The sequence below is a fragment of the Scheffersomyces xylosifermentans genome, assembly GCF_036884685.1.
Source record: "Scheffersomyces xylosifermentans strain CBS 12540 chromosome Unknown RJT20scaffold_7, whole genome shotgun sequence".
In the NCBI taxonomy this organism is placed as follows: domain Eukaryota; kingdom Fungi; phylum Ascomycota; class Pichiomycetes; order Serinales; family Debaryomycetaceae; genus Scheffersomyces; species Scheffersomyces xylosifermentans.
In genome coordinates this window covers 1,095,845-1,118,729 of record NW_027042945.1, presented here as the reverse complement: position 1 = coordinate 1,118,729, position 22,885 = coordinate 1,095,845, and the positions used below count along the sequence as shown (strand labels likewise).

At 38.0% G+C, this 22,885-nt stretch overlaps 9 protein-coding genes across 9 annotated transcripts; 6 read left to right on the top strand and 3 right to left on the bottom strand. All coding sequences in view use genetic code 12, as the record gives it.

Annotated features, from left to right (window-relative positions):
- The first annotated feature begins 890 nt into the window (after positions 1–890).
- Positions 891–3,862, top strand: RJT20DRAFT_130698 (cleavage polyadenylation factor subunit). Its single transcript, XM_064917810.1, has one exon. The coding sequence runs from the start codon at positions 1,214–1,216 to the stop codon at positions 3,593–3,595; it is 2,382 nt and encodes a 793-aa protein (XP_064772636.1). The 5' UTR covers positions 891–1,213; the 3' UTR covers positions 3,596–3,862.
- Positions 3,863–4,538: 676 nt separating this feature from the next.
- On the top strand, positions 4,539–5,381 carry SMD2 (mRNA splicing protein). The gene is made up of 2 exons (XM_064917809.1): positions 4,539–4,560; positions 4,637–5,381. The coding sequence occupies exons 1-2, from the start codon at positions 4,556–4,558 to the stop codon at positions 4,968–4,970; spliced, it is 339 nt and encodes a 112-aa protein (XP_064772635.1). The 5' UTR covers positions 4,539–4,555; the 3' UTR covers positions 4,971–5,381.
- A 194-nt stretch (positions 5,382–5,575) lies between these two features.
- CDC46 (MCM DNA helicase complex subunit) lies at positions 5,576–8,011 on the bottom strand. The gene has a single exon (XM_064920893.1). The coding sequence runs from the start codon at positions 7,874–7,876 to the stop codon at positions 5,684–5,686; it is 2,193 nt and encodes a 730-aa protein (XP_064772634.1). The 5' UTR covers positions 7,877–8,011; the 3' UTR covers positions 5,576–5,683.
- Positions 8,012–10,010: 1,999 nt separating this feature from the next.
- On the top strand, positions 10,011–10,800 carry RJT20DRAFT_130692 (uncharacterized protein). The gene has a single exon (XM_064917808.1). It carries the CDS (start codon positions 10,060–10,062, stop codon positions 10,621–10,623), a length of 564 nt encoding a protein of 187 aa, XP_064772633.1. The 5' UTR covers positions 10,011–10,059; the 3' UTR covers positions 10,624–10,800.
- Positions 10,801–13,291: 2,491 nt separating this feature from the next.
- On the top strand, positions 13,292–14,806 carry RJT20DRAFT_130689 (uncharacterized protein). The gene has a single exon (XM_064917807.1). It carries the CDS (start codon positions 13,351–13,353, stop codon positions 14,632–14,634), a length of 1,284 nt encoding a protein of 427 aa, XP_064772632.1. The 5' UTR covers positions 13,292–13,350; the 3' UTR covers positions 14,635–14,806.
- A 1,043-nt stretch (positions 14,807–15,849) lies between these two features.
- On the top strand, positions 15,850–17,118 carry RJT20DRAFT_136893 (uncharacterized protein; the record flags this gene model as incomplete). Its single annotated transcript, XM_064918522.1, has 1 exon — positions 15,850–17,118. The coding sequence occupies one exon, from the start codon at positions 15,850–15,852 to the stop codon at positions 17,116–17,118; it is 1,269 nt and encodes a 422-aa protein (XP_064772631.1).
- A 66-nt stretch (positions 17,119–17,184) lies between these two features.
- Positions 17,185–18,825, bottom strand: RJT20DRAFT_59334 (uncharacterized protein). Its single transcript, XM_064920892.1, has 2 exons — positions 18,777–18,825; positions 17,185–18,656 (listed from the first exon to the last, which is right to left on the bottom strand). The coding sequence occupies exon 2, from the start codon at positions 18,488–18,490 to the stop codon at positions 17,267–17,269; it is 1,224 nt and encodes a 407-aa protein (XP_064772630.1). The 5' UTR covers positions 18,491–18,656; positions 18,777–18,825; the 3' UTR covers positions 17,185–17,266.
- Positions 18,826–19,385: 560 nt separating this feature from the next.
- On the bottom strand, positions 19,386–20,823 carry ATP14 (F1F0 ATP synthase subunit h). Its single transcript, XM_064920891.1, has 2 exons — positions 20,581–20,823; positions 19,386–19,959 (listed from the first exon to the last, which is right to left on the bottom strand). The coding sequence occupies exons 1-2, from the start codon at positions 20,596–20,598 to the stop codon at positions 19,654–19,656; spliced, it is 324 nt and encodes a 107-aa protein (XP_064772629.1). The 5' UTR covers positions 20,599–20,823; the 3' UTR covers positions 19,386–19,653.
- A 1,018-nt stretch (positions 20,824–21,841) lies between these two features.
- Positions 21,842–22,824, top strand: RJT20DRAFT_59303 (uncharacterized protein). The gene has a single exon (XM_064920890.1). It carries the CDS (start codon positions 21,985–21,987, stop codon positions 22,423–22,425), a length of 441 nt encoding a protein of 146 aa, XP_064772628.1. The 5' UTR covers positions 21,842–21,984; the 3' UTR covers positions 22,426–22,824.
- The last annotated feature ends 61 nt before the right edge of the window (positions 22,825–22,885 follow it).

The window sequence follows — 22,885 nt, the reverse complement described above, 5'->3', positions numbered from 1 at the left end:
ATCTCTGGTTGTCTCACTATGACTTTCTCGGTGCAAGTCTGGCGGTAGGAGACCGTGAAGTGATGAAGCGTGAGCTTTTTATGTGGTAGCGAGGAACTGTAAAATTCTCGTTAAATGTTAGTAAATGATGGTAAATGAGGTGGAATGAGGTGAAATACCCATTTGACGTGTCCAGAGGAAACCAATAGTCCTTGCTAGTTCTGTCGGTATTTCTTCATTTTTAGGAGCAATTTATTGACATTTTATGGGCATTGATGGGAATGTATCACCATTCTGTCGCAATATCATGGTTTTCTCGCTATTTCTCAATTTTTTTGTCGCCGTTTGTCGCTAATTTTGTTCATTTTACTCATAATTTTCTCGCTATTCTCGCGTTTTTCTCACATTTTTCTCTCTTCTCACTAATCTGTTACTATTTCTCGCTATTTGTCACTGTTCATTTTTATGAGCATTTGATGAGAAGTTTATCTCCATTGATGAGCACATATTATCATTTATTCACCCTTCTATTGCTATTTTCACCATTTCCCCAGTATTCCCACTAATTTTGTTCGCTATTTATCACTATTGTCACTTTTTTGTTACTTTTCAGTGGCTATTTGTTCATTTTTATCACCATTTCACTTCATTTCACTTCATTCATTTCTCACTCTTCTCACTAATTTTGTTCGCTATTTATCGCTATTCTCAAACTTGTTTTGTCACTTTTTGTCGCTATTTGTTTATTTCATTAACCATCTTCTCATTCTTTTCACTAATTTTGTCGCTATTCTCCCATTTTTCTCGCCATTCTCAATGCTTTGTGTATTTCAGTTTGTAGCTAAAAGTTCATTTTACTCACCTTTTTACTCATAACTTTCACTCACCATTTTTACCCACAATTTAACTCACTTCTCAATTTCCTCACTTTCCTCACTAATCTTGTCCTTATTTTTCTCACTTCTCTTTCTCTTCTTTTTCTTTCTCACTAAATTCTCACTCTTGTCATTAATCTTACCACCATTTTCCACTATTTTTCTCTCTCTTGTCTCACTCTTCTCACTATTTCTCACTATTTTCTTCAATTCATCACTATTTTCCCACCACTTCTCACTAACAAAAAAAAAGATCATCACCATTCGCTTTCACAGAAAGAACAGAACACTTTCCACAACGAAACAACGGTGGATATCTCTCTCCCCCAGCGGTCATTCACACGTTTGAAACTACAACTATGACCATTGAACTGGCAGAATCCGACGAGTCGGAAAATTTCAAGTTCTTCGGCCTTGGTGGTTGCAATGAAGTAGGACGTTCATGTCATATCATCGAGTATAAGAACAAAGTGATCATGTTGGATGCTGGTGTTCATCCAGCACTCTCAGGACACTCGTCATTTCCGTTCTACGACGAGTACGACTTGTCCAAAGTCGACTTGTTGCTTATCAGCCATTTTCATTTGGACCACGCCGCTTCGTTACCGTATGTGATGCAACATACCAACTTCAAAGGTAAAATCTTCATGACTCATGCCACCAAAGCAATTTACAGATGGTTACTTCAGGATTTCGTTCGCGTGACGTCTATCGGAGGAAGAAACCGCGATGGCGGGCCCGAGGAAGCTTCAAGTAATCTTTATACCGACGACGATATCATCAGTTCGTTCGACCGGATAGAAACAGTGGATTACCATTCGACAATGGAAATTGATGGCATAAGATTCACGGCGTACCACGCTGGACATGTTCTTGGAGCATGCATGTACTTCATAGAAATCGGCGGGTTGAAGGTCTTGTTCACGGGAGACTACTCCAGAGAAGAAAATAGACATTTACATGCTGCAGAGGTTCCTCCAACGAGACCAGATATTCTTATATCGGAGTCAACCTTTGGAACTGGTACTCTTGAGCCAAAGGCAGACTTGGAGAAGAGATTAACCCAGAATATCCATGCAACGATAGTAAAAGGAGGAAGAGTGTTAATGCCAGTGTTCTCTTTGGGAAATGCTCAAGAATTGCTCTTGATTCTAGATGAATATTGGGAAAACAACGAAGATCTCCAAAACGTCAACATCTACTTCGCCTCGAACTTGGCCAAGAAGTGCATGGCCGTGTACCAGACATACACAAGTATCATGAATGACAATATCAGACTTTCAACCAGTGGTCAGAAATCGAATCCGTTCGACTTTAAGTATATTAGATCGATTAAGGATGTATCTAAATTCCAAGATTTCGGACCATCTGTCGTTGTGGCATCTCCCGGTATGTTACAAGCCGGTGTCTCAAGACAATTGCTCGAAAAATGGGCACCAGATCCTAAGAACTTGGTGGTTATGACCGGTTATTCCGTTGAAGGTACCATGGCCAAAGAGCTCTTGAAAGAACCACACACAATCCAATCCATACAGAACCCAGATATAACCATCCCTCGAAGAATAAATATCGAGGAAATCTCATTTGCTGCGCATGTGGATTTCCAACAAAACTCCGACTTTATAGAGAAAGTGGCTCCTCTGAAGATTATCTTAGTTCACGGAGACTCTGTGCCTATGGGTAGATTGAAGTCAGCATTGTTGAGTAAGTACTCTTCTAGAAAGGGTACGGATCAGGAAGTTAAGGTGTTCAACCCCAAGAATTGCGAAGAAGTTAAGATTCCTATCAAGGGCCAGAAGATTGCAAAAGTATTGGGTACACTTGCTGAAGAGCAGTTGATGATATTGAAGGATAAAATCGAGGAAAAGATGGAAGAGGATGCCGCTAAAATTACAGAAATCAAAGACGAAGACGTGGACATGGAAGCAGAGGAAAATGAAATCAAGAAGGAAGACTCAGACAAAGAGATAAAGAAAGAATCCGAAAAGAATACTACAGAGGAGAAGAAGGAAGATCCGGATACTTTCAAGACTGGTCAATTACTCTCAGGAGTATTGGTTTCCAAAGATTTCGACTTGAACCTCTTGCAGTTACAAGATTTGCATGAGTACACTCAATTATCTACATCCATCTTGAAGTCTAAAATGAGCTTGAAGATCAATGCTGATATTTCGTTAATGAAATGGCATTTGGAACAGATGTTTGGTTTTATCAATATCTTGAATGACGATGAAGAAGAATGGGAATGTCTTATCATGGAAGTCATAGATGTCATCGTGGACAGAACGAAAACTGGCGGTTTGTATATTACAGTTGAATGGATAAACGACAATTTAATGTCGGATTCCTTGGCTGATAGTGTCATAGCCATCTTGTACTCTATCGATTCGTCACCAGCCTCCGTCAAATTGTCTTCTAAGAGCTGCAGTCACAACCACAAGTCAGAAAATGGGGCCAAGGAATCAACCCCACCAACTGACAAGTCGGCACATGCAAACTCTGAAATCTCGAGCAGAATCCATCGTATCTCGTCATTGTTAAAGGCACAATTCGGCGACTCCTTGAAGAATGTCGAAAACGACAAGGCCGTTATTAGTATCGGGAAGAACGAGGCCAAGATTGATTATCTCAATCTCACGGTTGAATGCGGATCCCGAGTGTTGAGAGACCGTATTGAGACTATCATAAAGAGAGGATCCACTCTTGCTGCTCCGTTGAGTCAGTTCCAGAAGGCTGTCTGAACGGACTGTAAACTATAGAATGTATAATAGTATAGTAATAGTACATATCATTGCATATTTGAAGGAGAAAGAAGTATCACGGCGGTGGTAAGCTATAGTGTCCCACTAAGTTGAAATCTTGGGAAGAAGCTGATTGGATTTAAGCATTTGTCTCTGTTACTCTGCAATTCAATCGATGAACATTCACAGAAGGATATTCAAATAAGATTAAGAGATACTATACATGCTATACATACTATACATGCTATACATACTATACATACTATAAGTGGGACCAAGCGAGTTTACAATGGAACAATACAATAATAGGACAACACAACAATACCATATCGAATGTCCTAACCATCACACAACACTACTTCTTAGTATACATTATCATATATGTATACACTGTCTAACTATACACTGTCTATCATGTATACAGTGGTTTCAAAACTTGTGGCTTGGTTCATACTAATCACAAGAAATATTTCAAACCTACACTAATTTGCTTGAAGGGTAGTGTGAACTCTATTGGAGTATAATATGAATTATTTCTGGCTATTACTATTTGAATAAGAAATGAAAACACTGTCTAACATATATACACTGTCTAACATGTATTAATGTATACACTGTCTAATACGTACACTCTATATCCAACTTACGTTCATTTCTATACCCTTTTCATACCCTTTTTATACCTTTTTTTTCATTTAAATTCAAATATTTTCACCCTATAAACTTCACTGTTTACCACATACATCTAAATACAAAAATACCTCTTTCTCAACATCATAAACCATCAATAACTTCCCCCAACCATACTTCTCCCATAGTTAAGCATCCATTTTAAAGGTTTTCACGTGATCTCAAAAAGGTCGTGTTCCTACCCATTCACATAGTTTATGAAAATTAGTTAAATTTCACTTTTTAATTTCGATTTCTATTAACTTTCCAGGCATTACAATTCAATTAGAAATGAGGTATGTTAGCTCAAATTAGTATCAATTGAGAGCCATGGATCTCCTCTTTCAGAATATCTTACTAACATTCTTTTAGCGAATTTATTGACCGTCCTAGATCGGAATTAACCGAGCTTGAACTCCAGAAATTGGAAGAATTCGAGTTTGCCCATGGACCAATGTCATTGATCCAAAATGCTGTGAATAACAACACGCCAGTAGTCATATCGTGTCGTAATAACCACAAATTAATTGGAAAAGTGAAAGCTTTTGACAGGCACTGTAATTTGATCTTAGAAAACGTGAAAGAGTTATGGACGGAAACCGTGAAGAACAACAAAGGAAAGACGACAAAGAGTATCTCAAGAGAAAGGTTCATATCGAAGTTATTCTTGAGAGGAGACTCTGTTGTGATCATTTTGAAGGCGTGAAGTTGAAGATTAGGATTTGGAGGGAAATTTGCTCAGAAGTCTTACTGATGGGAAGAGATGATCATTATGGAGATGTATAAAGTATTGAATGAGAGGAGGTGATCATTTTGGAGATGTTTAAAATATTCAATGAGAAGAGATGCTCATTTTGGAGATATATAAAGCATTTATTGAGAAGATGAGGTCATCGAACGAGCCAAATTTGGATATAATATCTACTATACTGTTTGATATCTTTGCTTGCTGATCATCCCGCAGAAGTTAATCGACCTTCTAGAGTGAAATCACGTCACAATTTTTATGAAGAACTATAGTTTCTTCCTTGTATATTAGCTCATCATCTACCACCATTGCATTACTTTGGGGTTTACTGTATTCTACATGTATTTAATACACAATAAAGTAAAGAAAGTCAAAAAAGAAGTCGAGAAACAAGACAAGAGAAGACTAGTAAAGAAAAACTACAAAGAAGTCGGCGATATGTTGCTTTCTTATACTGATTTTCTTTTGTCTTCTTTCTTACGTATAAAGAAAGAATACGATCATCATATTTTTATTCTCTTTCAAATTCATGTCACCATATCTACAGAGTCTTCTATGTTACAACGATTACACCATTCATCTATAAATTACGTTCATTAAGCTTAAATTAGCGAAGTTAATTAATATTACAAAGAGAACTGAAGTAGCAAATACACCCATTAAGGAACCGACTAAACTCCAACACGCAAGATGTTCTTACCCTGGTGTCTTAACTTGATTACCTCATGTCTCTCCAATATATAAAGTGCCTTATCCAAAGCTGCTGGAGAAGACTTGCCTGAATCTACAAACTCCTTTCTCAAAGTGTTATAAGCAGTAGACCAACCAATTGGCAATCTTCTTCTGAGTTCATGCTCAACCTTCTTGATTTCAGCGGTCAAAGCAGCATCTCCAGAACCTCCGCTAGCGACACCTTGGTCAACAGCATCCATAGTAGAAGCTGTGAACAAACGAATTGCTTCTTCAACATGTTCTTCAGTAGCTACTGGAGATAATCTGAGCTTGGCCAACGACTCGGTGATACGAATAATAGCTTCCAACTGTCTGATGGTAATTGGAATGGAAGACCGCTCATTCATGTCGGCTTCATTGATTTGCAATCTTCTTCTAATGGAAACGAAGTGTGAAGACAATCTCTCCGATGCTTCTGGACTCAACCTTGGAGCACAACGCAACTTGACGTATTGGATATATCTCTTCATTGTTTCAATTGGGATTTCCCCTTCTTGGTTCTCTTCTTGGATCTTTCCTCCCGTGTGGACATTCATAACGTGACGAGCAATAGACATGTCTCTGCTCTCGTTGTGGTCATCCTTGACGATGAAAATCATATCGAAACGGGACAAAATGGTACTTTGAAAATCGATATTCTCACCAGGACTCTTGAACTCATCGTAACGACCGTAAACAGGGTTAGCAGCAGCCAAGACAGAAGTTCTGGAGTTCAAGATCGTGGTAATACCGGCCTTAGCAATAGAAATGGTCTGTTGTTCCATGGCTTCGTGAATAGCGACTCTGTCTTCATCTCTCATCTTGTCAAACTCATCAATACAGACAACACCTCCATCTGCCAACACCATGGCACCTCCTTCCAAGTAGAAGTCTCTTGTTTGTGGATCTCTTTGGACAGAAGCTGTTAAACCAGCAGCAGAAGAACCCTTACCGGAAGTATACACTGAAATAGGTGAGATCTTCTCAACAAACTTCAACAATTGGGATTTGGCAGTACCAGGATCTCCTAATAACAACACGTTGATATCACCTCTAAGTCTCATTCCATCAGGAAGAATCTTCTTGGAACCACCCATCAAGAGACAAGTGATAGCTTTCTTGATATCTTCATTACCATAGATAGAAGGAGCAATAGAAGCCGAAAAGACATCATATAAGTTGGGCAAACGAGAGAGTTTGATGAACTCTTCTTCCTCTTCTTCACTGAAAGTTATACCTTGGCCACTTACTCCCGAGTCCACGTCCGTTTGGATTCCCAATACCTTCAAGTATGGGTTTCTGATGGCTACACTATTCACAGCACCATTTCCGATCTTGGACTTGGCTTGGTAGATGGAATAGATACCAACAACAGTGACTCTAGTTCCAGGAACAACCTGGTTAGCCATGTATCTGTCAGCTTGGAGAAGTATATGTCTAGGCATTTCTCCTACTGGGACCATATCTGGAGATTCTTGTAACTTGAGAACTTGTTGGTCGATGAAAGTCGACTTATCGTGAACAATAACATATGGATCTGTTGGGCATTTCTCCTGGGAAGAACTGGAGTCCAAGTTATGAGCACCTTGGCACTTTGGAGGCAATACCAACTGGCCAAAACCAGACTTAACTCTCATCTTCATAGTATGCTTACAGGCACGACAGATCAACTGGACCTGAGTAGCACGGGAAGAAAGAACCGAGGCAGAGATGACAATACCACTGACTCTGACGATCTTAGAGATGTGCTCTGAATCGAGATCCCTGATAGAAGTCTTGCTAGCATTAGAGTAGAGGATCAACTGACAATTGGGGAAATCTTGTGGTACTTCGTCATTGGAAAGATATGCGATTCTCTTGGCTATGTCTGTAATTGCCGTCTCGAAGAGAGGAATGTTATCAGCTGGATCGTCAGCAAGTTTCTTGTTCAACTCGTCGTTGAAGTTAATGAGATGTTCGGTGTTGACCTTGAGGAAGTAGTTGTGAATAAGAAGGTTTTCACGGAGCTGGTCACGGTAGACGAATTGGGTATCGAGACGGAACTCGAGGATGAACTGACGGAAAGCTCTTGTGATTTCGTTGAAGGACGAATCCAGAGGGTCTTCACCTGGAAGTACTTGGGCGCCGTAGACTTCACCTCTTTCGTATGACATTGTGAGGAGCTATGGGGGTGAAAGTAGTTGTTCAGTCTAAATTAAAGCGATATGTAAATGATGGCAAGAAGTATTGAGTAGTATGACTAGTATGACTGGTATCACTACTATCACTACTATCACTTGGATATATAAGTATGATCGTTCGTTCCGTGATTTTTCACTGGACAACGACACTACTAGGTGATATGATAAATGTATTCCGTGACTGGTAGAACGACGTTGACAATTCAATATTAACTATTCCAACTAATATACTTATTTCGTAGTATTAAGTCTTCTTAGAATATGATATTCGGAATAGTTTGAATAGTGTGAATAGTCTGAAAAGTGGAATTAATAAGAAACGTTTACAATTACAATTCTTATTTATGACAGTTTCAAAGTGCTTATTATCTCGGGAGATATAAAATGAAGAGACTCTAAAAGAACAACCGGATATACAATTTGAAAGCTTGTTTGAACTGTGTTTCTGAATTAAAATCTGAAAATGAACTTGAACCTGATTCTGACTCTGAATCTGAACCTGAATCTTCTCTATCAAAAACAACCAAAACAACCAACAGCAAATAAACTCATTCAACCACAAAAAACCATAAAAATGAAAAAAAAAAAACGACACGATGAAGACGTGTGTTGAAAAATGTACCAATTCCCAATTAGGAAAAATGACGGTTTAATTACGCGCGTCGAGGAGAAAAAAATAATAATTCGTGTGCGCTACCATGCGGTTGATACTTATACGATTCCGATTATACAACTGTTAAAGTGTTTAGTTTAAGTATTGGTTTAAGTGTTTGGTTTAAGTGTTTAGAGTGTTCCATATGTTTGAAGGTGTGTAGGGTTATTTCTCCACTTTGGATATGCATTTAAGTATTTAGAGTCATATGTTGGTAGGTGTGTAGAGTATCGTTTCCTCCTTCCAAATGCTGGTAATTGTGAAGAATTTCCCATCTTCATCGTGGATAAGTTGGTAGATATGCGGTTAAGCTTAAAATTACCTTCTTCATTCTGAATATTCTCTTAGATAGACTGTTAAATATGATCTTAAGTGTGTAGAGTGTTCCATATGTTGGTGGGTGTGTAGAGTTACTTCTTCATTGTAAAATGATGCTGTTAGATATGCTGATGGATATGTTAGTTGTTTAGAATGATATAGCTGCTAAATGATAAGAGCTTACCTTCTTCCTTCTAGAATGATATACTGTTAGTAATGCTGATAGAAACGTGTAGAGTTTAGTGTACTTTGACTCCTTCATCCCATATAATTACTTGTGCAGAGTGTAATTAGAAATGAGTGGTGTTTGGTTTACGTAGTCAACCTCATATGGTGTGGTTACCCATTGTTAGTAGAACTTAGTTATTTACAGCTTCTACCAAACATTATAGAAGTATCTCAAGCCAGAGTAAGTACTCTGCTGACATTTGAGTAGTGTCAGATAGTCTTTATCATTGCAATTGTATGTTTGTACGACAAACATCGAACGCCGTTATAGGTTATTGCAAATGCTTTGGAATTGCGTTGTTGTAATATATTTGAAGGAAACTTATTGAGATTGAGTAGAGTTTTCTACCAGCGAATAGGATAACTAACAGATTGTGCTCACTAGTAATAGTAGTACCATTTGGTTAGCGTTACCTTCTCCAGTGATGGCAAAATCGGAGATTCAAAGTATCAGGTTCATCCAGGTGGGGCAGCTTCTTCAGCAAAAGAAAGGACTGTGAATATTTTAAATTCTCGCCATACCATTCCATGCCATTCCATCGGAGAATAAGCACTACGAATCCCACTCAGTCAGCCCTAGAAATATGAAATCCTTGTATACTTCAGAGTCATATTATTTCAAAAACAAAAGCATTTAAAACAGTCTTAGTCCCCCTCCCCCTCCACTTCCTGGTATAAACAACCCACAAGACTCAAAACCACCTCTATTACATCCTTAGAGACCCCCTTAGCACATCTCATTCACCCTTCTACTCATCTCACCTCTTCCCCCATCTTCCTCCACCAACCCCCTCCATCTTCGTGGGCTGCAAAAAGTTGCTAAAAATCGTTAGTGCACATAAACCTTCTCTTCAAAAAGCACATAACGACAGGAGTTTGAAGATTTTGATTACTCTGCTGTCTTCTTGAGTCCACAAGTTTTTTAGTCTAGAGAAAAGCTCCCCGAATATGTACTACTATGCTCGGCATACTTTCATTGGCTAGAAGTCAATGTTTCCCTGTAAAAACTGCCATGCCTTGGGCCCGTTTTCTCTTTCAATCATCGGTTCAAATGGCAATTCCCAAACGGAATAAGCTCCCTCCACGACCCAAATGGCTTATCAAAGAGGAAGAACTCGACGAGAAGTTCTTAAAAGGTGGCCGTGGTCCGGGTGGCCAGAAAATCAACAAAAGTAATAGTAAGGTTCAGTTGACTCATCTACCAACAGGATTGGTTGTCACTTGCCAATACTCAAGATCGCAAGAACTGAACCGGCAAAGGGCCCGAGAGATCTTAGCCCTAAAGTTAGACGATCTCCAGAATCCGGAAACGAGTAGAAATGCTATAGTAGGGGATCGTAAGATCAAGTTAAAGCAGAGTAAAGCCAAAAAAGCCAATAGAAAGTACAAGGTTATAGATGAAGCAAGAAAGGAAGCTCAAACGGAGAAGGACGGAGAATTGGAAGAAATAGTCGACATTGAAGATGAGTTTGATACCTTTCTCAAGTCAGCAACTGTAAATATAGACAAGAAGGCAGACTAAGAGAAGTAATTTCAGTATTCAAACTTGTAAATAGAATCATATAAGGGTGAAGTTTCGGAGAAAGACAGAGACAAAATCATTTCCAAGGCTTTCTCGATCCCACAATTGATATGTAGTCATATAATGTTACTATATAAACACAGAAGAAGTATATCTACATGTATCATAATACCGAGTCATTGAATTATACAAACTTGTAAGGCCCTTCGTTAACCATAAAGGGCATATATTAAAAAAGAATATTATTACATCCGAAAATTATCATTACTCTCTGACCACCATTCAAATTTCATAACGGCTCAAATTTTTCAATTCCAAATTAAAGGGTGTATTTTCGGTTTACCAACCCTGATTCTGCTATATTCAATCACGTGGGAGATTATCCAACTCATCATTTTACGCTGGATGAACTTCTTTTTGTTGCATTTCTGATTTCTCTCGTTGACTTCCTCTCTCTACGGTGCCTTCTTGAACATGTTGAGTCGCTTATTGGTGACTGCTGTGCTACTAGCCATTAATGTACGTCGTTTTAGTTTAACGGAAACTCAAAACGCTGCCTGCTTCCCTGTTAATAATGTTTATAAAGATACATATGTTTCGTTAGTATTTAAACGAAAAGTACATTAAGACCCATCCCCTTGTTAGTATTCAACTCTAAGGATCTCGAGGAATACAGAAACCTTCCTAACTTTACTGATTTCATTAATCCGAATATTGGAAATAGCTTACTTTCAAGGAGGTCAAATGGTATTACAGATTTCAACTTGGAGTTGAAGCATTCATCAGCTCCAGAACCAGTTGATACGTTTAAACAAATCGTGGGTAGCCCCATAACCAATGTGAAATATGATGTGCATAATCAAGGATTGTATTGTATCTATATTCCAAAATTGGAGATAGACGAACAAGATCTGTTCACGATCACCGTAACCATCAAGAATGAAGGATCGCTTGTTCCCACATTGACCAAATGTGTCTACGTACCTTTCATGATTGCAGTGGTAGTATTTGTAAGGTTAACTCTTCCCTTCATAAGGGTAAAAAATGCTTTAGATAGAGTCGAATACTACAATATGGTTTTCATATCACTTTACACCCTTTCGACCATTATAGTTCTTGTTATGGAGTCCATTGGGATTCGTAACACCGTTTCGGACATCATCTTGTCTAGTTACTTCTCGGGAATTCTGTTTGGCCCCTTTCTATTTGCAGCTTATATTCTTGCGTTGAACAGTACTTTTGATGTAAAACGTCAGGGTCACTTTTGGATACTTGTATCAGAGTTATTCATCTCGATATTCTTGTTCTTTCAATTTCAAGCACTGATAAACTTCGGTCTCACTAAGATTTATCAGTCGTGGCTCTTCGTTAGAGGTGACTACAATTTTGTTGGAATTGATTTTGGTTGGTCCTACTACATTGTTTTGGTGTTTGGCATAAGCTGTGCTTTTGCGGAGCAAATCATTTTAAAGCTAGTTGAATACTGGTATGAGAATAAGAAGGAGAAGAGAAGCCCACGAGTAAACCCGATATCTTATTTTATATTCCTATTATATTCCTTGTCAATTATTTTCATTAACAGCGTGTTTTCTCACCAGAAGTTTGATGACTTCAAGTTCGTGTCTCAATGGCCAATGATGACCACAATATTTTTTCGCTTTGTTTTCCTTGCTAACCTTTATCTGTTTAAAAATGGCAACTTCCCACTCTAGAAATTCGCCCATTGTGAAGAAGATTGAAATTCCTTTATACGAGAGATCCTAGAAGTGCTACTCTTATGTGGTATTTCTATTGTTATGTACTTCGATTCCCAGATAGTTGGGAAGCATGAATATTATCATATATATTATCTTACGTATACCCATTAATTCTCTGACACCCCGAAATGTCAAGTGCAAGAGATTTTCAGTATAATGGCTAGTTCGTAGCAAGAAAACAATAATGTTGATTATGGTGCATTATCCTTGTCATATGAACATCGCCATCCCCAGCCCTAACCAGACTCGGTCTTCTCCTTATACGTACCGGAGAACCTTCCTGTAATTCCGAAGCACATGTCAAATATCCTGTCAAACTTCTGATGGACTTCTAGAAGCTGGATTCGGGTATTGTTGGTTTCCGGGGGTTAGCTCCCGGATTGAATGATTATCTGATATGGTATGAACTGTATTCTGTAATATAAAATAAATGGGAAGCTATTCTATATTTAAGTGTGCTGATGTGGATAACTGAGGGGTATCATCTCAGTATATAAAGATCAAGGATATGATATCCTTATATCCTTTATTTGTGTTATGTCTTAAATAGTTCTACGGTGTGAATCATAATTGCTTATTCCATTTTGAAAGAAATAATAATACGTTAGCATAGAAAGACTCCTATTTTAGTACACTCTCCTATCACTCTACGAAGGCAAGCCAAGACCAGATGGTGCATAGAAAGACCAGATTATGCAAAGACGTCACCTCTAAAGTGATTTCCGACCAGAACACTGTCTCATCAACGTCCAAACGGCACGAATTTCATTGCGGCAATTTCTTATCATTTTTTTAAGCTTTGCAACCACACCTAACCATCCCCCTATTCAATGACTGGATTCGTAAAAAATACCTCAAGCATTCATGTGTATTTTATTTATATGAATTTTATTTATTTGAATTACAATAATATTTATCTTCATGTTATCGTATTATTAGCCTGTCTCAGCCATATTTCTCAATTCTAAGAATGCCTAATCACTCTGTAGTAACCGATATGTTCAAAGCCACTGGTGATCGTGGTTTCATTCTTACCAAAGCTCAGAATGCTGCCAGTTTCCCTATTAACACCGTATACAAGGATACATATGTTTCGATCTCGTTTAACCTCGAAGGTTTTTCAGAACAAATTCCGTTGTTAATATTCAACTATAATGATATCGACAAATACACCAATTTGCCCAACTTCGATGAATTCATTGATCCAGATAATCTGGAAAACAGCTTCGTAATTAAGAAATCCGAAGGTTCTGTATGTTTTGACTTGCAAATGAAAGATTTGGAAGCTCCCATACCAGCAACTACGTTTACTACAGTAGTGGACAGATCAACGACCACTATTGTGTACCATGTCCAAGAACAAGGATTGTATTGTATCTATATTCCACAATTAAATACAGAGAAAACCGATGAATTCACTGCTACCGTTTCTATTCACAATGAAGGATCAATCGTTTCCAAACGGTTTAAATTTGTTCACGTATTTTGCATTATTCCTATGGTAGTATATATAGGAATAGCACTTAGCATCAAACGGGTGCAAAGTATTACTGATGGGTTGGAGTGCTGTAACTTGATTCTCATTGCGCTTTATGCCATTAGCAACGGCATTGGTCTTACGTTGGACTTCTTCGGTTTGCGTATCGCCTTAATGGAGAAGATAGTGAAGTCGTACTTCTCAACTGTTCTGTTCATTCCTTTTATACTTGCTATCATTTTATGTACCGTGAACAGTCTTTCTAGTCCAGCGTACGGATACTTCTGGATCTTAGTGTCGGAAGCGTTCCTCTCGATCTTTTTCTTCCTCCATTTTGAAAGGGTAAGGACATCAAAGGCAGCTGTAAGTTATCAAGGAAAACTTTTTGTAAGAGGTACTTACAATTTTATTGGGTATGAAAGTGGATGGTTCTACTATTTTTGCTTGGTGTTTGGTATTTCATGTGCATTCGGAGAGCAGATTATCTTATTGTTATATAAACAGTGGAACAGTCTTCTGTTCGAGTCAATGGAGAAGGGACAGCCTCCGGTAGACCCTCTGTCTTATCTCTCTTTCCTACTCCAATTATTGACAGTCTACGTTTTAAACCGTGGTGTAACAGGTCCTAAGATTGACAACTTCAAGAAAGCGGCCGCAACTCCAATGGTCCCAACGATGCTCTACAAATTATGCTTGCTTCTGCAACTCTGTTCCTATTATCTAGAAGAATCTTACTCCAGAAAATGGCTCCTTAAACACAGCACTGGAAGTTCTTAAAATGATTGGAATCGTTCATTTTATTTTGCCTTGTTGTTCGTTTTCAATTCAGTCTGTATATCGTGGAGAGACTAAATTGAGTAGTTAAATGTGATTTATATTAATAATATCCATAATTAGTGATTGCCATTGACCACATGAAGTGGTTCCAAATACATGTCAAATTTCTGAACACAACTCTTTATTTTGAGTAATGTAGTCGGTATCATAAAAGGGGGCTCAAATGTTAATAGTGAATGGACTCCATCAAGTTTATTGGTGAAGAGCTTTCTCTAAATGTTCTTACAGCAAATTTATATCTATCCCTAAAGGGCAAAGATTTCCTTCCATTGGTGAAGATTACCATAATGAAGAGTATCACTAAGTGACATTTGCAGCCATACCCACTCTCCCCTTTTCTCTTAACTACACACTTAACGATACAGCTTTTGAGCATGTCTTATAACTATGGGCTTAAGCTTTTCTATTATCCATTCCTTTAAGCATGACCCTTAACCATGCAATTTAAGCATGTCTTAACTATGTCTTTTAATCATGTCTCTAACTATCTCCCTTAACTATCTTTACCCTCTTAATTATCTTTACCCTCTTAACGATCTCTCTTAATTATACCTTTTAACAACGTCTCGTAACTATCTCTCTTAGCTATCTCTCTTAATTATCACTTTTAACTGTCACTTTTAACTATCTCTATAACTATCACACTGAACTATTTCTTAACTATCTCTGTTAACCGTCCCCCTGAACTATCTTAGCTCCCCTTCGCTATACACCTTCAACTATTTCTTTTAACCGTCTCTCTTAGATCTCTTAACTATCTCTTCTAACTCTCTTAACACCCCTTAACCATCCTCTTAGGCATACGCCATAGCCATACCTCTTAATTATATGTCTAATCTACACCTCTTAACTATATTTTTTTAACTATCACTCTGAATTATTTCTTAGCTACATCTCTTAACTACATCTCTTAGCTATCGCCCTTAACTACATCTCTTAAATATCTTAACCATCTCTCTTAACTATCCTAACCATACCTGTTAACCACCTCGCTTACCCCTTAATACCCCTTAACAACATACCAGGACGTGCGCGACACAATATAATACCACTTCTCCAAAATTTGCAGCCATTTTTATTACCAGTCATTAATGGTAAAGTTAATGGTAAAGGCTTACTGTTTTTGTTGTAGAATATAGTTGGAATCGAGATAAAATGTCTATTGGTAATAGTGTTGTCGTTGGAGTAGTTGTAGCTCTCTTTTTGTTGATTTTGGTGTTAAGTATGGTGCTCTTTGCATGCATTTCGTGCTGCTGTTATGCTTATGTTGATCTCGAGGGCGGTGATGGAGTTACGACTCCTGGAAGGTTGAAATTCGGGCTTATGAATCCACTGGGACAGCAATTCCTGGGAAAATTCTTAGAGAAAGCGTTTCTAATCCCAAAAAGTGACGGAGAACCTAAAGAGTCCGAGCTGATGGAACATGTTTCTTCATCTCAAATAGCTTTGAATAGCTTTCCAATATCTGGAGAGAAAGAACCAGCCAAGGAAGAGAAAGAAAGCAAACCAACTTGTGACGTCTCGAACGGAGATATTGTAGTTAAAATTTCAAAGGATAACTTGCGCAAGGAAGACGGGACTAATCTGGACTACGAGAGTGCAATCGATAAGTTCGAAAGCTTGACTGAGGGCCTCTTTCCAAACATCTCTCAGGATACAAAACTCAGAAGAAGCAATCTGGAGACTTTTTCTAGGAGATTGTCATTAATTTCCTACAAAAGAGATAGTTTGAACCATTTCAAGACTGTGGTTGCTACACCTTCTGAAAAGAAGCAAAGTTATGTTTCTGATCAGTATGACAGCTTCTCGAGAACTTTGATGCTTCAAAACATGATTCAAGAATCAGTCAATAATGGCGAAAGAGCAATCAAAGAAGTCAGGGATCCATATCTGAACAGCCTCATTTCTGTTGGTGTTATCGTCGTTGTCGTGAAGCCTTTTCACGGAACCCAAGAGTTTGAATTCAAATCATTGCAAACTGGAGACTTGTTGCGGATCATTAAATTCTATATAAGAGAAGGAGATGATGATTCTGTCAAGTCCTTACATATGTCAAGAAAAGAAAAGGCTCCTATGAAGCAAGTTGGAAAGAACCTTTTCAACGAGGATATCGATTGTGAGCCCAATGATAAAGATTCAGGCTCAGGTGAAGTCACACTTGACGGGTACAAAAATATTGTTGAGGAATTGTTTGTTGATAAACAGGATTCCAACTATGACAAAATCTATTGCACTGGAATAATTCTCAATACTTTTCTCGAATTCGACAGTACTACAAGCGACTTGTCATTGAGAATTAAGAAGACAGACTCCCTCCCCAGTTCTGATTCAGATCTCCTTAAAGATTTCCCATTGAGTATTGTAACATTGGAGACTACGGTATTGAAAAATACGACCCATGCTGCTGTTGGGCTGTCGTCGTAAAGCTGTTCTTAAAATAAGTTTCAACCCTTCCGAGATATCAAATCAAAAATCTTTAACTTGCTACTTATCTTATTTGCCATGCGTGCATTCAATGCTAATTACTTGCTAAGAGGATCTCAGTTCGCTATAAACAATGATAAGCATCTTCCTACTTGTCATTTTGAGTTAAATGGGCTTGATGAATAGTTTTCCAGTTTTCTGCTGTTTTCAATGCATCTTTCCAGTTTCTTGTCATTATCTCTAGCTCCTTTTCTAGATGCTTCGCTCTGCCATCATCTCCCTCTGGTGAATATGTTGCTGTGGTATCTAAGTTGCGAATTAGATTCGTCATGTTGTGGTAGAATTTATAAATGTTGTTCAATATTGGTTTAGCAAGAACATCAAATGACTCCAACTCGTCCAAATATTGCTGAACTATTGCTGAATCAACGCTTGAAATTGCTTGAAGATCAATTATGTTAGACGGATTGGGTAAGTTCCAAGCCGACATATCTTTAAATTTTGAGTCAGTTAGCTGGTTGTTGAAATCATAATAATATTCATTAATTGCCTCCATGAATTTGGAGAATTTGTAGTTTTCCGACGCTAAACTTTCAATTACTGCCGTCAAGTTGGATGAGAGCTCTGTGTATTCTTGGTTAACCACCAGTTGAACCGTTAACGAGGTTACTCCATTTCCTATTGTCTTTGTGTTGTCTATTATAGGATTATTGTTGTAGATAATGTTAGCATTGATAGTGGTTGAGTCATCTGTTGTAGTTGGTGTTGATAACGGTATTCCGTAAGTTAAAGTGGACGAGAGATTTCTCTTTTCCAAAAGCTTGTTCTTTAATTCATCGATTTCAAGATCTTTCTTCTTCAATTCAACCTTATACTTAGTTTTGATATCTCCTGCCCAGTTCTTGAGTTTATTGAGGTCTTGGGATTGGATCCTGTTGTGGCGAGTCAAATCTGTTATTCTTTTGTTCAATTCATTCTGGTCAAATTGTACTAATTTGCTTATTTTCGTTTCGGATTGTTTCAATTTGCTCTCCAAAACGTCCACTCTTTCCTTTAGCTTCGCTATGGTTGAATCCTTCTGGCTTATTGTCTGATTCGAGAGCTTTTGCTGACCTCTATTTCTATCCAACGCTACTAGGAGCGAGTGTATTATGTTCACTATTGCACGATCGTTGTTGTACAAAGTTTCTGTTACTTTGAGTTCGTTGAGTCTTGGGACTTCTTCGTTGTCCAAGATCTGGTCCTTGACTAGTTCCTCCCAATCGATAGTCACAAAGCTTAGTTTCTGGTCGGTGTATGCTCTTGACAAGAGCATTGAATTGATGATTTCCGAAGCGTGGTGAATCGGTTCCGTGTCGAGATAGCCTGACATCTTTGATCTTTGGTGAGTTTGTGTATATGTGTGTTTTGTAATGGGGTAATTCAATGATATACCCTAGTTGTTTGAGTAAACGGGTTTTCTGTTAATATCAAGGTTGGCGCTATTAGAATATAAATTTCTCCTCGAGTCTTATTTATTCAATCGTCACTGTGATACTCTATCTATCGGTTAGTTCCCTGTTTAGTCCGTTTCTTGTTTTCTTTGGAGTAGAGAACTCAAGACCAATCTTTATTAAATGAAAGTGATAAGCTTTATTAATTATTAATTTACAACCTACTATCTTTTTAACTTTTAACTTACCAATTGGCAATTCTTCCTACCCAATTCAATCTCACTAAATCAAATCTTATCTATAACAAGCCTTTATCAACCACTAATCTCCAACTCAACCCAAAATCAACCCAAAATCAAATAATTTGCATTCATCAAAACAAACAAAAAAAGCATTTGACGCGCGCAATTTGAATTTTTCAGTGTGCGCTTTCCAAACTGCAAGAGAGCGGTTAGAAGAGGTGTCGATGGGGTGTGTTATGAGTTAGAGTTATGTGATGGATGATTGGGGACGAGTTTGTCGTGAAAGGGGATGATTAGAATTGGGTGTTAAGTGTGAGTGTGGAGTTGTTTGGAAAAGAATGAGAAGGAATTGGGGGAAAATTGGGGAAATTGGGGGAATTGAAGGAATCGATGTGGGTATTTTATAATTTATGAGAGGTAAGGTGAATATTAGTTGGTTGATGAGATTGTCAGTAATCACTGATAGATTCAATAATGAAATTGAAGTCTGAATCCAATGCCAGTATATGAACATATACTACATATTAGAGATACCCAAAATTTAGTCCCATTTGTTACAACTCTTCTTTGAACAGGTTGCAATTAACTTCCTTGTGGAAGCCATTTCTTTAAATTCGACTGCTTTATCAGTACTCTCTCTCTACACTCAGCTTACCATGAAACGTGTATTTTTAAATAAATAAAGACTACCTTTATTATCTAGGATGGGGATGAGACTCTCTCGTCTCGCGTTAATGATGATGTTAATTTCTCAGAAACTACTCATAATATGTCTTCGTCATTAATACAATTCGACATTAGGTGAATGATGGAAAATAGCACTACTTAGGTTAGCACTACTATGACTGGATGATCCTCCTTTAATGGTGTTCCTCAGCTTCCTCTTCGAAAACAAACCAGTCCTCCTCAACTGGAGCGGCACCAGAGGAAGATGGAGTAGAAGCGGTCTCGACTTCAGAGGCCTCGTACTCAGCCAAAGCCTCAGCAGCAATTTCAGTGGCTGGAATAGATGGCTTGGCTGGCAATTGGAAAGCCTTGACAGCACTGTCGATCTCCTTGGCAGAAAGAGCAGTTGGCTTGAAGGCCTTGATTTGCTGAATGTATAACTCAGAAACCAAGTTGCTTCTTCTTGGAGTGATGGAGAAGAGTCTCTTAGAAGACAAACGCTAGAAGATGTTAGTATTGTTATCCAATGGGTGATTTCTGGGATGTAGGAGTGAGAATCGTTTGGAACTGATGTGAATTATGAGTTCTGCTTGATATATGTTGTATTTGTAGTGCATTTCGGAATTCATGGTAAAACATAGGTATGGAGAAATGATTAAGGGCACTTCGTGAATTCAATAATAACAATAATAACAATAACAAAGGGATTTCTTTGTATTAATCAGTCTTCTTCCGCTGAATGCTCTGTTGATTTCATCTATTTCTGAGTGAAAGTTTACTGTTGCTTCCCTTATTCCATCTCAATGGAAATTATAATGTGTTTTATCTATTCTATTCTAATATTCAATGACTTCAAACACACCCACACAATTACAGTGACAATCCTTCAAATTTCTTCGTCCATTCAAATTCAATGGCTCCAATGACGCTGAATTCAAACCTTTCTACAGTTTATTCTCTTCAATTCCATTCCATTTCATGACTTTTCATTATTCTACTGGTTTTTACAACCAAACTTCACGCCGAGTCTTCAATGACCCAACACCCTCGAATTTCTCCATGATTTCACCCCCAAACACGAATCTTTCTCGCTCCCAAATCACACTCTTTCGGCTACTTACAATAACTGGTCTAAACATGGCTACTGTACGGGTTTGTTATGATGCAAAGATGAACACAGACTCCTCCAACCATTAGCCGCTGTTTAAACTTCTGGTTGATTTTCAGCATTTTTTCTCACCGAAAGTCGGGAGGTCGTGCGAGACACGGGCTTTTGGTGTATGGTTTTAACTATGAGAGCCGGTGGAGAGTAGGGAGATTTCATTGGTTGGTGAGTGTTGGTAGCACAAAAGGGAGAAATACATGCTAAGTCATGTGATATGGATCATGTGATTCGGTGTGTAGTGGGTGTTTGAAATGTAGTACATCCGTACCGCAGCATTGTATGAAAGTTCAGTTAATGGAATGGTTTTGTGGAGAGCTCAGTCTGTCAGTGAGAGATACTAAGGTAGCTTGGTGAGAAAAGGTGAGAGACGAGGTTCATGATGAAAGTTGGTGAGAGTAGTTATTGAGAGAAGTCACTGAGAGAAGTCACTGAGAGAAGTCACTAAGACAGTTGCTGAGAGAGGCTAGTAAAAGAGGTTGGTTGGAGTAGATTACTGAGAGTGGTGACTGAGAGTGTATGTGTTTTAGTTGATGGAGTGGAGACGTAATTTGTATGTGTTTATATATACTTAATACCAAAAACAACTTTCCAATTTATAACATAGAAGAATGCGGGGTATATGGTAACAATTTGTTACACCACTCCTACTCTGTAGTCCATCTTTTGGTATTGCAGTATCTCTTAATTGATACTTGGTATGTGTGTTTGTCCACTAAAAATGGCTGCTAATTATATCTGAGCACTCGATTAATACAATAGTGAATAGGAAAATTAAATTGCTCCTTGCTCTCTTCATATGCTATTGAATGACTACAAGTTATAATTTGAGGAGAATAACAAAGTGTCAATATTTTGCATTTCCTTCGTATCCTATTTTTTAGCCCTTTTCAATTGATTATACAAAAATTTCATCAATCTTCAACTATGCACATTTACTATTATCTCAATTCTGCTGCCAATTATGGACTACTCTCATGTTTATCACACTAACTCTAACCACAAAATTTTAAAAAAGATTTCATTCACACCCTAAGGCAACCTTATCCTCCCCAACATCAATTCTATCTCCAATACCCACCATAAACCACATTATCCGTCATCATTATTCAATTACACCTTCTCTTCTCTTCTCCATCAGCTCCATTAGATATCCTGCACATACTCCCAATATCAAAACGTGAAAATCGTGAATTTTCTGGCATTTTTAGGTGTTTTAATGGGTCTTCTTTAGATTACTTTCCAGTTGTTCATTATTGTTTCTATATCTCTGTATTTAGAAGTGTATAAGGTATATTTATTGTCCATTTATTTAGTTAGTTATCAACTTTTTAGCCGATTTTTCATTTCGTAGGAGCCTGTCATGCCAAAGTACTACTGCGACTACTGCAAGTCATACTTGACCCATGACACCATGAGTGTCAGGAAATCCCATTTAATGGGTAGAAATCACATAAAATACTACTGCTCGTACTACGAGGAACAGGCTAAGAAGACTGGCATCTGGAATCCAGAGGAGCTCGCATACGAGGTCACTTTCAATGAGTTAGATCGCAATGCTCCTGGTTCAAAGGCCGTGGTAAAGAAGAAGAATAACGACTACTTGCTTGACGTAACCTACAAGAATGAAGATCAGCAAACGAAGGACTCGGACAAAGACGAAGCAAAGAAGGAAGGAGAAGATGAGGAAGAGAATTTCTCCTTGCCTCCTCCACCAAACTTAGCAGGATTTCCAAACCCTCCTCCATCGGTCTTATGCAATACAGTTGAATACCAAAAAGCTATCTTGAAGTACACACAGTAAAAATTACTGGTAATATCAGTTAATTCCTACTAAAAAGAGATATTATACTTTTAACCTTGCTTCTTGAATGTCCCTTAATGTAATATCTTTTAAAGGATTGTTCAATTCCATTTGCCCTATCGGCTTTTGCATTATTTATTTCTTATTTGTATTATTAATATATGTCTAATTTGATCTAACGAGTTACATCGTAGGATCGATTCATATGAATGATAAAACTGTCTATAATCTGAGTCTATCCCATCATTGTAGGTGATCCTGAGGGAAATTCTCGACTCAGATCAAGAAGACTCGACAATCCAAATCTTCAACTTACAAATAGTCATCATCTGATACGCCTAAATTATGATTGCTATCTGCTGAAGATCAATGATTTCCCATTCGGGAGCTGTATGAGTCTACTAGATTGTTTCAATAGTCCAATTGCAATTGACGGTCACAAGGATTAGGCGAATTGTCA